The 18936-nt window shown below is 41.6% G+C and overlaps 1 protein-coding gene and 1 pseudogene across 1 annotated transcript in view; one reads left to right on the plus strand and one right to left on the minus strand.

The window, feature by feature from the left end:
- DNAI1 (dynein axonemal intermediate chain 1) overlaps positions 1–18936 on the plus strand; it is a 67706-nt gene that overhangs the window by 6499 nt on the left and 42271 nt on the right. The window contains exons 2-4 of the mRNA XM_068973630.1: positions 16630–16662; positions 18416–18514; positions 18677–18757. Coding sequence (XP_068829731.1) covers positions 16630–16662; positions 18416–18514; positions 18677–18757 — 213 coding nt within the window. The remainder of the gene's footprint in view (positions 1–16629; positions 16663–18415; positions 18515–18676; positions 18758–18936) is intronic.
- Positions 17512–17669, minus strand: LOC138081334 (small ribosomal subunit protein eS27-like; annotated as a pseudogene).

The raw sequence follows: 18936 nt of genomic DNA on the forward strand, positions 1-18936 counted from the left end.
AATGTTCTTCTGGGGAGCAGAGTGCTTATTGGTTATGTGGTCAGTCATGATGCATCTGCTAATGAAGAGAAGAACTAGACACAGCATTGGATTTGATAATTAGGAAGTCATTGAAGATCTTGGAAACAATTTTAGAGATAAAAAGCAGACTGAATTGAGCTAAGAAGGCATAAAGACCATGTAGACAGGATTTCTTTTTTTTTCAGATGAAATTAAGGCTTGAATATGTTAAATGCTAAGGTGAGGCATTTGCCTGGCAGAAACAGAGAGAAGTTGAAGATGAAAGAGATAAAATGAAGACTAGAACCAAGTGTCTGAGGATGTGGAAGTGGGTCAGTTGTGGCCAAGGGGTGGAACACTTTATAACAGAAAAGGAGAAAGGAGGAAGGGATGGATGTAGATGAGGATAATTCAGAGGCTTAGTGACAGGAAGTTGAAAGAATTTTCTCTTCTCTTTCCCTAGTAGTGTTACAGAATTCCTTCTGGAAGTGATAACTAGAAAATAAATTTTGCCAGTGGTTGTTCCATTTTGTTATGATTACAGTCATGCTATTTTCGGAGTTATGGTCTGAGGTTTTTCATGCACAATTATCAGATTACAAAACAGCTGGGATCACTTGAGGCCAGAGCTTGGTCTCCACCCCCATCCTCTACCCCTCACCTCGTTTACCGCACATTGCTAGTATTCAGTACTTGCCAGGTAGTCGAATAATACTAGTAGAGGTGTCTTGTGCTTATCCCTGGGCTTTGCAGCCTGCAAGCAGATGCTGAAGAACAATTTTGGTTCTCTGGCTCCAGCTGTGAACAAGCCATATGAAATTGTTTTCTGCCAGCTAGAAATTGGTATGGAGTGTTCAATTTTCCCAATTGCTGAGACTGAGTGGTATGGAAGAAGTGATCAAAGAACACGGCTGTTGATCAAACTGGTTTCCCTGCTTTGTGTCTCACAATACTTTGTCCTGGTCAAAGAGTCTCTGGATTCTGGTAGTGTGTTTATGTCTTCCGTTTAGCTCATTTCCTAGATTTGAGAACCCTTGGAGTGGGACCAACTCAACTTTTATTCTTCTTTAGCTGCCATCCTAGCATCTGGTACATAGTAGATGCTTAATAAATACTTGATGAATAAATAATGACTGAATGAATTACTGGGTGAGTAAATAATGGCTGATGGAAAGGTGTGTGCATACATGCTAAGTTGCTTCAGTCATGTCCGACTCTTTGTGACCCTATGGACTGTAGCCTGCCAGGTTTCTCTGTGGGATTCTCCAGGCAAGAATACTGGAGTGGGTTGCCAAGCCCTCTTCCAGGGGATCTTCCTAACCCAGGGATTGAACCCACATCTCTTACCTCTCCTGCATTGGCAGGGAGGTTCTTTATCACTAGCGCCACCCTGGAAGTCTGATGGAAAGGTATGTACTGCAATACCCTGAACGCTAACTTTTCCTTGTAGGCCTGCAGAAGAAGCAACTCATGCCTCCTTTGTTTTAGTCAAAACACCCAATTCTGTTAATTTTTTTAGGGACCCCACTCCTGATATTAACCTTCTTTTCCTATTTCTATTCCTATCAGACATCCATTTTCTCAGTTACTTATTTTTTCCATGTATCATACATTCAGCCTCAAATCTTGCTTTGGAACAAATTGGAATACAAATGGATAAGACAAATCTGCTAATCCCTGGACAGACACTTGGATCCAGGTCCCTGCATCTTTGTTAATGATTCTGTTCCCTCTGCCTGGAATGCCTGAGCCTATCCAACTTCTGCCCTTTATGAGCCTGGAAAACTGTAAGGCACAATATATGTGCCTTTAGCTAAGCTCTGTAAGTGGTGAAGAATAGAGGCTCACTTATGTTACTTCAAATACAAGGTGGGATGGTGAAGAGGAAGGTGTATATTTTAGGGGTTTGTGGGTAGATATTATAAATACATAAATAGCCTAGAATTAGACTCAGAAACCTCTTTGTTCTGAAACAGATGTTGGTACTAATTTCTTTCTCCATGTCTCTCATAGCTTCTCTACTTTTCTTCTTCTTCTTAATATTTATTTATTTGCCTGCACTGGGTCTTAGTTGAGGCACGTGGAATCCTCGTTGTATCATTCAGGATCTTTTGTTGTCACTCAAGGTCTCAGTAGTTGTGGCACATGGGCTTTAGTTGCTCCGTAACATGTGGGATCTTAGTTCCCTGCCCAGGGATTGAACCCACATCCCCTGCATTGCAAGGCAGGTTCTTAACCACTGGACCACCAGGGAAGTCCCCTCTCTACTTTCCTTAGCAACTATATTTCATTCCCTATTTTCATTTCTCAAGCAGTCAACTTTTCTATGGTTTCAACTCCCTCATTACTTACTGTGTTTTCAGCTCATCATGGCTATTCTGGCCTCTCCTATCTCATAAAACGTCTCCATCAGTATCCACATCCCTCCACCAGTTCTCTCTGTGGTCCCAATTCAAACCCTTGGAGAAAAAATCTGATTGTCTCCAGCTTACCTGTTCATGCTAGGCTGTATCAAGGAGGGATAAGGTCCTATGACTCTCTAAGGAGTCAAAGCTGTGAAGCAGGGCAATTTCCCTTAGAAGGAGGTATGGTCTTTCCTTGGCTCCTCCTGTGCAGCATATAACCTGCTTTATTGAGAGTAACTTCTACATTGCTTCTGATAAGTCTTTCTCATACATTGTTTGGAAAGGGCCTCAGATATTTTCCAACGTTGCTTCCATTCAGGGCTGATATTTACATTACAAAAGGTTCTGTCCTTTACAAAAGCCTTTTACTTTAAGAGGTTTTTTTTTTTTTTTTTAATAGCACATTTCTACACTGAATTTTTAAATGCATCACACTCTATGCATAACTTTTAAAGACCTTGACATAGGAAATATATTGTGGCCATGATGGAGCATTTCATACTGGACTCACCATCTCACTATGAACAGCCCGTGATCCTGGACACAATATGTGAAGCAGCTGGTTTCGGTACTCGCCCAATCCTAAGGGAAGAAGAACACCCAAACATGAGTTACATGTTTATCTTTGCTTTCTGCATTGGGTCAGTTTCTTCTCTTTTTAAACTCTTTTTTCAAATGTATAATTAATTAACTAATACTTATTCATTTTTTTGGCTGCCCTGGGTCTTAGTTGTGGCATATGCCCTCTTTTAGTTGTGGCATGCAGGATCTCTAGTTGTGGCACATGAACTCTGAGTTGCATTGCGCCTGACCAGGGACTGAACCTGGGCCTCCTGCACTGGGAACATGGAGCCTTAGCCCCTGGACTACCAGGGAAGTTCTTGGGTCAATTTCTTGATCATGGCTCAGGGAGAGAGATCCAAAGGAGAGCACTGTGATACCAGTGATATCCAATGTTGGAATTAGTAGGCAATGGCTTGAAAGCAGTTGTTAAAATACATTTATGGACTAAAAAAAGTATTCACTTAAAGGATGGGGAGTCTAAGCCTCCCAAATGGAAACAATAGAAAAATAAATATCAGAAATGAAAAATTTATTGGCTAGTCCTAATAGTAAATGTGAAGATGGACCACTGAAATTATCCAATCTGAAAAACAGAGAAAAACAAGATTAGAAACAATAAAGAGCCTTAGTGACCTGTGGGACTATGTCATATTTGTATCTGTAACTTGCAAGTAGCTGGAATACCAGAAGGAAGAAGAGGAGAGGGAAAGTAGTTAAAAAAAAAAATTGTCAAAAATCTCTTAAATTTGGTGGAAAACATATTAGCAGAGGTTCAATGAGCCCGAAGCAGGATAAATCAAGGAAAACCAAAGGTAGGTTGCTCACAATCAAAAAACTGAATGCCAGGGATAAAAATAAAATCTTGAAAGTAACCAGAGAAATATGACACAATACACAGAATGGAATAATAGGGTCATGATTGACTTCCCACTGTAAACAAAAGCAGTCAGAAGACAATGGAATGTCATAGTTAATGTACTAAAAGAAAATTACCATCAAGCCAGAATTCTGTGTCCAACAAAAATATCCCTCAAAGGAAGACTTTTCTATAAATACATTTTCAGATAAACTAAAACTGACAAAATTTGCCATCAGCAGACCTTCACTACAAGAAGTACAGAAAGCAGGACTTCCCTGGTGGTCCAGAGGTTAAGAATTTGCCTTGCAGTGGAAGGGACATGGGTCTGATCTCTGGTTGGGGAAGAATCCCCTCTTCTCCCACCTCTGCCTGGAAACAACTAAGACCTGACACAACTAAATTAATCTTAGAGAAAAAAAAAAGAACTATGGAAAGAAGTTCTTTAAGCAGAGGGAAAATGACACCTGATGGAAGCGCTGTCTGTGGGAAGGCCCCAAAAGTACTAGTAATAGTAATGGGCCAAAAGATAAAATACTAGATATTTGGCTTCTATTAATTTTCTTAAGAGGCATATGGCTGTTTAAAACAAAAATAACACCACTGTAAGCTAAAGCTTATAAAGTATATAGAAATAAAATATGTGACAACAACCTCAAAGATGAGGTTGTGGTGGTAAATAGAATTAAGGTGTGATGGACTGGAAGAAACACAAGCTGGAATCAAGATTGCTGGGAGAAATATCAATAACCTCAGATATGCAGATGACACCACCCTTAGGACAGAAAGTGAAGAGAAACTAAAAAGCCTCTTATTGAAAGTGAAAGAGGAGAGTGAAAAAGTTGGCTTAAAGCTCAACATTCAGAAAGTGAAGATCATGGCATCCAGTCCCATCACTTCATGGCAAATAGATGGGGAAACAGTGGAAACAGTGTCAGACTTTATTTTTTTGGGCTCCAAAATCACTGTAGATGGTGACTACAGCCATGAAATTAAAAGATGCTTCCTCCTTGGAAGAAAAGTTATGACCACCCTAGATAGCATATTCAAAAGCAGAGATATTACTTTGCCGAGTAAGGTCCGTCTAGTCAAGGCTATGGTTTTTCCAGTAGTCATGTATGAATGTGAGAGTTGGACTGTGAAGAAAGCTGAGCACCGAAGAATTGATGCTTTTGAACTATGGTGTTGGAGAAGACTCTTGAGAGTCCCTTGGACTGCAAGGAGATCCAACCAGTCCATTCTGAAGGAGATCAACCCTGGGGTTTCTTTGGAAGGAAAGATGCTAAAGCTGAAACTCCAGTACTTTGGCCACCTCATGTGAAGAGTTGACTCATTGGAAAAGACTCTGATGCTGGGAGGGATTGGGGGCAGGAGGAGAAGGAGACGACAGAGGATGAGATGGCTGGATGGCATCACTGACTCGATGGACGTGAGTCTGAGTGAACTCCGGGAGTTGGTGATGGACAGGGAGGACTGGCATGCTGTGATTCATGAAGTCGCAAAGAGTCGGACATGACTGAGCGACTGAACTGAACTGAACTGAAGGTTATTAGTTTGTGAAATATGAAGTGGTGTGTTATTTATTCTTAATAGACTATGATTGGTTTAAGGTACATACTATAAACCTTACAGCAACCACTAGAAAGTAATACAAAAGGGCACAGCTAAAAATCCAACAGAGAAAATAAAATGAAATACTAAAAACCTCAACTAACATAAAAGAAGGGAGAAGATGAACAGAGGAAAAAGTAGATGAAAAATAGAAAACAAAGGGGAGTATGGTAAAGACAACCACACCAATACTTTCAATTGAAAGGCAGTGATTATCAAGCTAGGGGGGGAAATAAGCAAGACCCAACTTTATGCTGCTTGTAGGAAGTATAGTTTAAGTGTAAAGACATAGAAAGTTTGAAAAATAAAAGTGTGGTGAAACATACCATGCAAGTAGCAAGCATAAGAAAGCTGTATGACTATAGTATTATCAGAGCTAAGTAGATTTCAAGACAAAGAGTATTTCCAAAGAAAAATATGGACATTTCATAATGATAAAAGATCAATTCAAGAGGTGATATGAAATCTCGAATGTGTATGTACCTACTAATAGCACTTCAAAATACATCAACCAAAAACTGACCAGAGCTAAACGGAGAAATATAAAAGGATACAATGATAGCTGGAGATTTTAACACTTTTCGCTCAGTTGAAATGTGTAGATCTGTTAACCAACTTGACTTAATTAACATTTATAGAACCCAAGAATGGCAGAATGTTAAAAAAAATAGACCATACACTGGGACATACAGTGAGTCTCTGTACATTTCAAAATATTAATACCTTACAGGTTTTCATTCAATTCAAAATCAACATCAATCCATGACAGAAAGAATCTCAGGATACTAGGAATAGTTTGACCAAAATGAAATTAATCATAAATAGCAAATCCCCAAATATTTAGGAATTGACAAATGCACTTCTAAATGTAAAAAAAAAAAGGAAATTAAAAAACGCTTTTAATTGGATGGGCTTCCCAGATGGCTCACTAGTAAAGAATCCGCCTGCCAGTGCAGTAGATGTGGGTTCGATCCTTGGGTTGGGAAGATCCCCTGGAGAAGGAAATGACAACCCACTCCAGTATTCTTGCCTGGGAAATCCCATGGACAGAGGAGCATGGCAGGCCATGGTATTGCAAAGAGTCAGACATGACTGAAGCCACTTAGCACACACTGGGCATTTATCTGCACTTAGACTTGTTTTGGGGCTTCTCAGGTGGCACTAGTGCAAAAGAGTTGGACACGACATAGTGACTAAATAACAACAATGAAAATAAAACATCACAAACTGTGGGGTCATGCTGAAGTTGGACTTAATAAAAATGTGTAGTTTTAAATACCTATTTCAGAAAAGAAAAAAGATTTAAAATCAATGTTCTAAGTTTCTACCTTAAGAAAATAGAAAAAGATAAGCAAATTAAATCCAGAATAACAGAAGCAAAATCTATTTCATCGATTCCCTTTCTTTTATTAATTTATTCATTTATCTTATTGTTTCATAGAAACACTGAGAAAAACAATAGAGAAAATTAACAAAGTCAGAAGTTGGTTCATTGAAAAGATTGATAAAATTGATAAAACTTAGCAAGCTTGGCTCATCAAGAAAAAAAGAAAACACAATAGCCAATAACAGGAATGAAAAATGTGATATCACTACAGATTGTACAGACATTAAAAAGGGGAATAAATGGATATTATCAACAACTTTATGGCAATAAATTCAACAGTGTAAATGGAATGGACAAATTTATTGAAAAAAACAGTTTGCCTTAACACAAAAAGAAATGGAAAATATGAAGACCATATCTACTTAAAGAAATTGAATTCATGATTTAAAATGTTCCCACAAAGAAACTCTAGGCCAAATGGGTTCACTGATGAATAGATATGTCAGGAATAAATATAACACCAATCTTACACAAAGTCTTAGAGGAAACAGAGAAGGGTATAAGTTCCAACTGATTTGATGTGAGTATAATTCTGATATCAAAATCAAAACTATTATAAGAAAAGAGGATAGGCCAACATCCTTCATGAATATAAATGCAAAAAAATCTGACAAAATATTAGCAAATCTGTTCCAGCAATAAAAAAATAATAGACCAGAGGTTTATTTCAATAAGACAAAGTTAGCTCAACATTAAAAACCCAATCAATATATTTCTTCACATTAACAGAAAAAAGGGGGGGCAACCATATGACAACATCATAATAGATTCAGAAAAGAAATTGACAAGATTCAACTCTTCTCTTTGTTGGTCAGTCGTGTCCAACTCTGCGACCCCATGGACTGCAGCACACGAGGCCTCCCTGTCCATCACCAAGCCCTGGAGTTCACTCAAACTCATGGCCATTGAGTCGGTGATGCCATCCAACCATCTCATCCTCTGTTGTCCCCTTCTCCTCCTGCCTTCAATCTTTCCCAGCATCAGGGTCTTTTCAAATGAGTCAACTCTTCGCATGAGGTGGCCAAAGTATTGGAGTTTCAGCTTCAACATCAGTCCTTCCAATGAACATTCAGGACTGATTTCCTTTAGGATGGACTGGTTAGATCTTCTTGCAGTCCAAGGGACTCTCAAGAGTCTTCCCCAACACCACAGTTCACAAGCATCAATTCTTTGGTGCTCAGCTTTCTTTATAGTCTTACTCTCACATCCATACATGACTACTTGAAAAACCAGAGCCTTGACTAGATGGACCTTTGTTGGGAAAGTAATGTCTCTTCTTTTTAATATGCTGTCTAGGTTGGTCATAACTTTACGTCTAGGGAGTAGGTGTCTTTTAATTTCATGGCTGTAGTCACCATCTGCAGTGATTGTGGAGCCCCCCAAAATAAAGTCTGTCACTGTTTTCACTGTTTCCCCATCTATTTGCCATGAAGTGATGGGACCAGATGCCATGATCTTCGCTTTCTGAATGTTGAGCTTTAAGCCAACTTTTTCACTCTCCTCTTTCACTTTCATCAAGAGGCTCTTTGGCTCCTCTTCACTTTCTGTCCTAAGGGTGGTGTCATCTGCATATCTGAGGTTATTGAGATTTCTCCCGGCAGTCTTGACTCTAGCTTGTGCTTCTTCCAGCCCAGCGTTTCTCATGATGTACTCTGCATATAAGTTAAATAAGCAGGGTGACAATATATAGCCTTGATGTACTCCTTTTCCTATTTGGAACCAGTCTGTTGTTCCATGTCCAGTTCTAACTGTTGGTTCCTGACCAGCATACAGGTTTCTCAGGAGGCAGGTCAGGTGGTCTGATATTCCCATCTCTTGAAGAATTTTCCACAGTTGATTGTGATCCACACAGTCAAAGGCTTTGACATAGTCAATAAAGCAAAAGTAGATGTTTTTCTGGAACTCTCTTGCTTTTCTATGATCCAGCAGATGTTGGCAATTTCATCTGTGGTTCCTCTGCCTTTTCTAAAACCAGTTTGAACGTCTGGAAGTTCACGGTTCACGTATTGTTGAAGCCCAGCTTGGAGAATTTTGAGCATTACTTTACTAGCATGTGAGATGAGTGCAATTGTGCAGTAGTTTGAGCATTCTTTGGCATTGCCTTTCTTTGGGATTGGAATGAACACTGACCTTTTCCAGTCCTGTGGCTACTGCTGTGTTTTCCAAATTTGCTGACATATTGAATGCAGTACTTTCACAGCATCATCTTTCAGGATTTGAAATAGCTCAGCTGGAATTCCATCACCTCCACTAGCTTTGTTCGTAGTGATGCTTCCTAAGGCCCGCTTGACTTCACATTCCAGGATGTCTGGCTCTAGGTGAGTGATCACACCATCGTGATTATCTGGGTCATGAAGACCTTTTCTGTACAGTTCTTTGGTATATTCTTGCCACCTCTTAATATCTTCTTCTTCTGTTAGGTGCATACCATTTCTGCCCTTAATTGTGCCCATCTTTGCATGAAATGTTCCCTTGGTATCTCTAATTTTCTTGACAAGATTCAACATCCACCCACAAAAGATGAGAATAAGGGCCAAATGAGATGATGCACTCCAAAGTGTTCAGTAAACTGAAAGATGCTGTATAAACGGACAGTTTTTTTAGTTTCATCCCTCTGCTGTACACTCTGAGATTTATAGCTTCCTTTCTGACAAGGATTTCATGGGACCTGGACAACGCACTTTTCAACTATTCAGTAAATGCCCTCAGAATGAGAGTCAATCGGCATGCACAGCAGAGCATGGTAGAATAATAAAGTAATAACACTGCCTCTGGTACTCGAGGGCTTACTGAGTGCTGGGCTCTGAGTAAGGTTCTCATCATGTATTGTATTTTATCCTCACAGCAAATCTAAGGAAAGTAGTAATGTTTTTCTCTGCCTTATAAGTGAGAGAATGAGGATTACGACATAAATACCTTGCTCAAGGTGGCACATGTAGTTGGTGACAGAATCAGGAATCCAGCCAGGCTTATACTAGAGCTTCAGGTTTTAAACCCTACCCTGCCTTGCTGTCTCTAGCCTAATTTGGGAAGAGGCCCATAGCTTTGGCTTCTTCCCTCTTGGTCTTCCAGGGAAGTATGAGTTTGGTCTCATGTTCCTTTTTCTGCATTCTGAGCATTATGCTAACACTGCATTAATTGGAAAAAAAAAAAAACTACCGTCTTTAACTGTATTAACTTTAAAAATTCTTAATTAGCATTTTAAATTATAAAAGTAATGCACATTTACATTTAAAATATTAAAACCATGAGAATTAGTATAAGGTAAACCACATTTTTTCCCTTCCTTACAACTCCCCAGTCACATTCCCTGGACCAAACCACTCTCAATGGAATCTACATTATTCTTCCAGAAATTTCGTGTGTGCACACATTCTTAAAGTAAGATGATGGGTCATCTGTATATGTAACTTGCTTGTTTAACAATAAAAAAAGCTTGGAGGCTTTACATAACAATACATAAAAGTTACCTCATTCTATTAAAAATATACATAATATCCCATTGAATGGCTATACATTAGTGTATTTCACTAGGCCCCTATGGATGAATATTTAGTTTTTTCCCCCCATTTTTGAAATATTACCAAAAGGCTGCAGTGAGCAATTTTGTACATACATCTTATGCATATGTATTATATTATGCATAAGTATACATATGCATATAGTATGCATATATATACAGTATATATATAAATACTATCGTATTTATATAGGAAAAATTCAAAAAAGCAGAGTTGCTGAGTTGAGAGGTATATGTGAAATTTTGGCAGGTATTGCCAATTAACCCTGCATGAGTTGGCATGCCCACAATAGTGTATGATAGTACCTGTTAGCCTTTATCTTTGTTGTTGTTTAGTCGCTAAGTCATGTTGTATTCTTTGTGACCCCAATGGAAGCACACCAGGCTTCCCTGTCCTTCACCAACTCCTGGAGTTTGCTCAAACTTGCCCATTGAGTCGGTGATGCCATCCAACCATCTCATCCTCTGTTGCCTCCTTCTCCTCCTACCCTCCATCTTTCCCAGCATCAGGCTCTTTTTCCAGTGGGTCAGCTTTCTGCATCAGGTGGTCAAAGTATTGGAGCTTCAGCATCAGGATTTCCAATGAATAATTCAGGGTTGATTTCTTTTAGGATTGACTGATTTGATCTCCTTGCTATCCAAGGAACTCTCACCTAGTGTTTCAAAATTTTGAAATCACCTTCAACCATACTTATTGAGCACCTTCTGGGTACTTTAGACACTGCGCTAGGCTCAGGGATTTGAAATGCAGTCAGTGAAGCTGGAGGAAGATTTGTTGTTAAATTACTGTTCCTTTGGGACTAAGAGCTTTTACCCTTTTAGAAACGGAAACTGCAAGCTGGTGAGGTATTTAGTTTCAATTTAGCTTAATGGAAACCTGTTAGGGAGTTTTAAAATAAGGACCAAGACAACTGAAATGGTGAACAAAATCTCCTGGGGCCCCAGGAAGGAGGATGCAGTGTCTGTGGGTTTGCACGCTTCAAACAGCTGCTCTTTCCAGAAAAGAATACATTTCACCAAGGAACTCTTGGGTGGGCATGTGAGCTGCTGAAGACTTGTAGTCATCCCTAGGGCAAGTGCTTCCTAGTAACCAAAGGGACAGGCAGATCCTGCATGACTAGGCAGAGCAGGATGTATAAGTGGGAATAATAATACTACCAACAGTCCTTTATTGGGCACAGACTCTGGCCAGGCGCTGCAATTTGCATTTTATGTACATTGACTCATTGAATCCTTATAACTATGGGCTATGGTTGCCTTCAGAGGGCATTGGTATGATGCCCATTTAAGAGATAAGGATACTGAGAAGACAAGTAACTTGCCTAGCAGATGGCAGAGAAGGGACTTGAACCAGGTATGGTTGACTTCAAAGGCCATATTTGGGCCCCATGGATATATCTGATCACATACTTGTTTTTAAAATAATATCTTCATAATAGGGAGCAGTTTAAGAAGTTTTGATCTCCTGACTTACCCCTAAAATATATTCAGGGACAGCTGGATTGCTTACACTGTGCAGTATGTCGTGTATCAAAACAAGTCTGCATCAATGCTAACTGCTTCAGTCATATGCAATTCTTTGTGACCCTATGCTCCTCTGTCCATAGGATTCTCCAGGCAAGAATACTGGAGTGGGTTGCCATGCCCTTCTCCAGGGGATCTTCCTGACCCAGAGCTAGAATGCCTCTTATGTCTCCTGCATTGGCAGGGGGGTTCTTTACCACTAGTGCCACCTGAGAAGCCCCAAAACAAGTCTAAGTGCAGATAAATGCCCAGTGTGTGCTAAGAGACTTCAGTCATGTCTGACTCTTTGCAATACCGTCGACTGTAGCCTGCCATGCTCCTCTGTCCATGGGATTCTCCAGGCAAGAATACTGGAGTGGGTTGCCATGCCCTCCTCCAGGAGATCTTCCCTACCCAGGAGAAGAACCCGTGTCTCTTAGATCTCCTGCACTGGCAGGCTAGTTACCACTAGCGCCACCTGGGAAGCCCCAAGTGCCCAGTAGGTGGCAATAATAATCATCTGTTACACTGAATTTTCTTTTTCAAAGCACGCTTCCGTGGCTGTGGCAGGAAAAGAGTTGGAGATGTGGTGGATGCCATGTTAGGGATTTGGGGATTCCACTCGTGGGTGATGGGGAGCCCATAGAGGCTTTAAAGTAGAAGAGTGATCAAGTTTACATTTTAAGAAGATTACTTATAGTGATTAAGAGTTTGGGAACATGTTCATGTTCAGCTCTGGGTCAGTTGCTTCATCTTGCTATGCCTCAGGGTCCTCATCTGTAAAACTCCTGTTTTACAGATTTTAATGATGTTATAATCCTTCCCCATAGGATGGTTATGAAGATTAAACGAGATCATGTACATAAATTGCTTAGTAAATGGTTGGCTCAGGGTCAGTGCTCAATAGCTGAAAATGGTGATAGATATAATTATGAGAGTGGAGAGAAAGTGGAGTTAGGGTAATCAAATGCAGTTTGGCTAGAGGGAGTAAGGATTTGAATTAAAGGGGGATATGAATGGAGAGGATAATTATAAAAGATATTAAAGTGATAGAATTGTTAGACTTAGAAATAAGATGCCAGTAAAAGGATGAGGGAAAGACAGGTAACTGATGGCTCCCAGTTTCCAACCTGGGTGCTTGAATGGTCGTACACTTGAGTGAGATAGGAAATACTAGAGGAGATGGAAGTTTGGAGTGGAAAAAAAAGATGATGGTTGGGGTGTAAAAAGAACACCATGAGGTTGATTTTTAAGATAATGACTATGAGTACTCTGTCACAAATTTAAAAATCTAAGCTTTGTCATTTGAGCTTCAAGACAAAGAAGAAGATGAATCCGTGGGTGGGCATAAGAGCACCCAGGAGAATGTGTAGAAACAGAAGACTAGGGGGTCAAGCAGCCATTCCTGGAGGGGTCAAGGATATTGAGAAAGAACTATTGGGGGTGGAGAAGTTTCTAGATGGAGCGAGGGAGCCCTCAGCAATGTCAGGTCCTGTAAGAGAACTGAGAACTAGGCAGTGGAGTCATTACCAGTTCCTGCCCTCAGGAGGCTCACACTAATATCTCTTAACAGTGAAAATAGAAAAGTGCTTTACTATGAAGGAATTCGCTAGGACATCTGTTATCCCATTGATCATCAGGGTTACTCTGATCGCCCTGGTGGCCTGCGGGGGCACCACTCCCTCATGGGCTCCTCCCTTGACTGCACAGAATGACTGAAATGCCGCATCCAAGAGTAGAGGGTCTTCTTTGGGCAGTGTTTTAGAATGGGGGATCTCCCTTGCTGGAATCTCCTAGCTGCCTCTGGTGTGCACTGCACTATTATGCTTCTTTTCATAATTCTGTCCCCTTTTGCAGAACAAAACCTGGAGACAACAGAGTATCTATTTGAAGTTACATTTCATCCTTCATCTCTCCACAGCCAACGCTAATGGTGGTGATGTGAGGCAGGGCAGATCCTTGCCCAGAGTGCAGACAGAAAGAATAGAGGGAGGTAGGAGAAAGGTCCAGATTAGATGATGGAACTGGCAGAGGCTAGCTGGGTAGGGTTTTGTTAGGCCAAGATAGTGGGAGCCGAGATAGGGCTTTCTGGGTGGTGCAAGTGGTAAAGAACCCGCCTGTCGATGCCGGAGATGTAACGGACGCAGGTTTGATTCCTGGGTCGGGAAGATCCCCTGAAGAAGGAAATGGCAACCCATTCCAGTATTCTTGCCTGGGAAATCCTGTGGACAAAGGAGCCTAGCAGGCTACAGTCCATGGGGTCGCAGAGTCGGTCACGACTTAGCATGCATGCACAGAGCGGGAACAGGGAGGGAGAAGGAGAAGGTGGGATTCTTGGCAGGAGGAATGGTAAAAGCAAAGGTGCAGAAGTGGGAAAGCAGAGGCCAAGCTCAGGAAATGTGAGTACCTTGCTGGCATGCATCTCAGAGTGGTGGGAGAGGAGGCTGGACCAGAGATGCGCAGTTGCATGATAGAGTTCCGAGGGCCAAACGAGGGACTTTGGGCTGTCTTCTTCTGTGGTTTGACAGCTTCTGGGAGGATCCCTCAAGAACCTTTCAGGAATTCAGGCTTGTCTGCCTCAGACTTCTCCTTCTGGAAGACCAATAGCCCAAGGTGGCGACCTGACATTCAATCTCCTTTGTCATGGTTGGGAAGTCAGGGCTGTAGCTGATTTCATTGGCCTGTTTTGCATTTATTATAGTGTGGCTTTTACAGTGTGTTAATTAAAATATTTCCAACTGCCAAAAACAATTACACTCAAATTGCCTTGTCAGTTCTTTTATTGCCAGATAAATGTTTTACAGACATATTTACGGGGGGCAATGGTAACTGGATCTCGTTTCCTATTTAGGGCTGGCAGCCTGGGGTGGGGTTGGCTCTCCAGTGCTCTGTTGTGGGCCAGAAAACTGTTGGACATTGTGGCGCTTCCATCTCATTACCTTAGGGATCAGAGGATCTTCAAAGGAAAGCCGCTTTCTGGCTCATGTGGCTTAGCCTCAGAGGAGGGTTCCCATCCCTGGAAACCTAGACGACCTGGCAGAAATCTGAATCCTGCTGCTGCCATCCTAGCAACAATCCCTGCCTAAGCCAGGACATGCCCTTCTCACCCTCTGGAATCCCCTCCCCATCCACCATCAAAGCCTCTCCACAGCCCCTGCCATGGAAGAGTTGCGAGAGTCCTTCCAGTCTAACCCACTCACTTTGCATTTGGGAAACTAGGACCCAGAGACCTCCTGTAAGATCACTCAGGTGGTCAGCGAGAGCTGGGAGCCGAGGTCTCTGCCTGGTCTCTGCCTTCACCAACATGTGCCCTTTGGTTTCTTGACTGCCTTGCCCCCTCCTTCAAGGCCTAGACCTGCTTCTTCCAAGCTTAACACTCCCCAACACACACATCTCCAGTCTCCACCTATCTCCTTTCTTGGTCCATCACCTGAAACAACTATTTGTTCAGTGTCTATACTGCAGGGTTTTGTTTTATTTCTTTGGTGGAGCATTTTATAGTTTGTTATTGTTCTGCTCTTGCCATTTCACATGCCGTTTTCCTCTTCTGGACAGCCTTTCTGAAAAACATTTTCTCCACTTGGATAACCCATACTTGTCTTTTGATATTGAGCTGAGATATAGCCACCTCAGTGAGGCTTTCTTGTGCACCCAGGCTGGGTAGGTGTTTCCAGGCATGAGCACCCTGGGCATGTGTCTCTACTGCTGGCACAGAGCAGACTTTCAAGAGAACATGCTGAGTGAATGAGTGAGTAAATAATGAGCACTGATTACATGCTTCTGTCCTCCACGGACCCTGAGAAACAGGGATAGGGACCTCATCTCTCTTCATCTTTGTCTCACTGCCTAGGTTAGTCCTTGACACATGAGTAGGTGCTCAACAAATGTTTATCTAGTTGAATCCAGCATGCCACTCTTGGGGCTTCCCTGGTAGTCCAGTGGTTAAGAATCCGCCTGCCAGTGCGGAGGACACGAATTCGATTCCTGGTCTGGGAAGATCCCACATGCCACATGGCAACTAAACCCGTGTGCCCCGATTACTGAGCCTGTGTGCCACAACTACTGAAGCCTGTGTGCACCAAATCACATGCTCTCCAACTAGAAAAAGCCCACATGCAGCAACGAAGACCCACCATAGCCAAAAATAAAAAAATAAAAAAATAGATAATTTTTTTAAGAAGCATGCTACTCTTGGGAACATAAAATTTTAGCATGCTAGAACTGGAAGGTCATCATATCCAATCTTATGCATCTCACGGTAGATGAGAAAACAGGCTTCAAGAGGAGAAACATTTTCCCGGGGTCATGATTACTAAGGGGTTTGATGGCATTCATTCATATATTCAATACGTGTTTTGAACACCTGCTATATTCTGAGACAGCAGTGTACGAAGCAGAATACCCAAACCTTCATCATAAACAACTGTTTATAAATATATTCTGCCCTCAGAATCCCCTTAATGCCTGGCACAGAGATGAGCACTTAGTATATGCTTTTAAAAAATGTTTGTTGAGCTAACTGCAGATAAGAAATGCCAGGCAGTAAGTTACCCAGTTGCTCTTCAGGGATCAGTCTCACTGATGCTGGAATCAGGTTGCCTCAGATATAGGGCCTCCTTGGCTGGGCACCTGTTGTCAATGAGAAGACTGTCTGTGAGATTTGAGGAAGCTCAATGTCGCTTGTCTTTGAGGTCCTTGGGCAGAAGCCCCCCTGTAATTCTCTTTCTGATATTCCTATGGAGAGTCACTTATGACTTATCTTCTGTTTCTGTTCTTTTTTCAGAGCATCACCATGGGCAGAGGAGCCAGAAAGAGAGTAAGTGCTGAGACCACGCAGCTTCTCAGCAAAAAGCTAATAGCATTTCTTCTGTTGAAATATTAGTTATATCTTTTTAAATAAAAGCAAAATGAACGTTAAAATCATCCTTAAACCTATCACTCCGGGAAACCTCTTAGTTAACATGTAATGCTATATCTTCCCAGATATTTCTATGCACATATAAAAATTACATGTATTTATTCTTAACTGGAGTCAAACTGTATGTTCTTTTACAACCTGCTTTTTACATACTGTTTAGAGTAATTTCCATTGTCAATAAATATACTTTCATAGAATCACTTTAAATTAATGCACACTATTTTACCTTATGTTCATTAAGGCCATTCCATAATTTTGTTCAACCATGCCCCATTGTTGGACATTTAAATATTTCCTCCTTTTCACTATTATGAACAACCCTCCAACAAACATTCATGCATTTAAATCTTTAGGCCTATCCTTATTTTTTTCTTAATATAAATTCCTATAACATAGAAATTTGAGTCAAAGAGTACAAATAATATGTTGGCCAAAAAGATAGTTCAAGTTTTTCCTTAACATCTTATGGAAAAGCCCAAACAAACATTTTGGCCAACTCAATACTTATTAGGCTTTTGAAAAATATTTCCAAATTGCTTTTTAGAAAGGTTGCACTAATTTACAAGTGCCCATTTTCCCACAGCCTCGCCAACATTAGATATTGGTTTTGTCTGTTTGGCTTTCTTTGGTTTTAGTTTTAGACAGTTTTTTGGGTTTCATTTTGTTTTGTTTGCTTGCTTGCTTGTTTTTTGTGTTCAAAATGTACTGGTTAGGATGGTTTCCCATCCGTCTGGATTTAGGGTGCTTTTAGTGCTGTCTTTGTCTGAAGGCGCATCCTTCTGTAAGCTTTGCGGTTCCTCCTGTAGGCTGGCTGAAGACAGTAGAGCAACACACGAAACTATTGCTTGTGCATGTTGGCTAAAGACAGAGGGGATTTTGTAGATTCCTGGGCATTTCACATCCATGAAGTAGGAATTGGGGCTCTACACCAGGCGCTTCTTCTTGTGTCTCCTCTTCTGGACAGGGATGAAGGAGATCCTTTGTGTGTTCTCATGGGGAAGCTGTCACTGCCCTTCACCAATTTAATAATGAAAAAAATTGCATTGCTTTATTTTGCATGTCTTTGATTGCTAGTGAGGGTGAATATTTTTTAATATGTCATGGGCCACTGTGGCAAGGTATTAAACTGTCTATCAGGGAAGGGGAAAACTTCTAGTTATTGATTTTTTCTGCTTCAAGGCTTTGATAAGGACTATGAGGCTTCAAGTTACAAAGTACTGGGAGTATTACTGTAACAATAACCTTAAGGTGGCAAACTAGAAGGTAAAATGTGAATGAGAGTTGAAGTAGCTTAAAGAATGGCTGGGGGCCTTTTCACAGCTCGTCCTGGCTATTAGCTTGCAGGCTGCATGGGAAGCGGTAAGAAGGAGCCGGTTCTGGTCTCGCTCCTGGGGCCAAGGACCCAGCACAGTATTCCAGCTAAGCCCAGACCCTCAGGCCTGAGGTGGCCATGATCTTCCAAGCAATGCGAACTCCGGTCTAAGCAGTTCCTCTGGATCCTTGCATGAGTGCTGTCTTGTATGCTTTATGTTCTGTGTCTTGGGGCAGAGCTTGGCTTCTGGGAGGATGGTGAATGAAAGGGCTTCCTACAGTGCTGCTTGCTTGTCTAAGCAGATAAGGCTCTTGTTTCTCATGGGAGGTTTTTGTCCAGGATGAAGACTCAGGGACTGAAGTAGGGGAAGGGACAGATGAATGGGTGCAGTCCAAAGCCACAGTTAAACCCCCTGACCAACTGGACTTGACTGATGCGGTAAGTGAGCAGCATCTTACTCCCACCCCTTCCACCACCTCCAGCCTTGGAGATGGACTCTGCGCAGAACCTAGGTTGCCAGATGTCTGCTTACATCCCAGGGTACCTTCAGAGGGGGTGAGGGCCTCTACATTTGACCCTCTTGGTGTTTCTCTCCCTCAGGAGCTGAAGGAGGAGTTCACCCGGATTCTGACGGCCAACAACCCACATGCACCCCAGAACATTGTCAGATACAGCTTCAAAGTAAGTCATCCTCTCTGGGGTAGAGGCCTCTGGTGCTCCTTGGCTTGGTGACTTGCTATGTTGCAAAAGCCCCTCAGCTCTTTTTTAAAAAGTTATTTTTGGCTGTGCCGGGTCTTTGTTGCTGCCCGCAGGCTTTCTCTAGTTGCAGCAAGGGAGAACTACTCTCGAGTTGCGGTGTG

Source organism: Capricornis sumatraensis, chromosome 6 (genome assembly GCF_032405125.1).
Source record: "Capricornis sumatraensis isolate serow.1 chromosome 6, serow.2, whole genome shotgun sequence".
Lineage (NCBI taxonomy): Eukaryota > Metazoa > Chordata > Mammalia > Artiodactyla > Bovidae > Capricornis > Capricornis sumatraensis.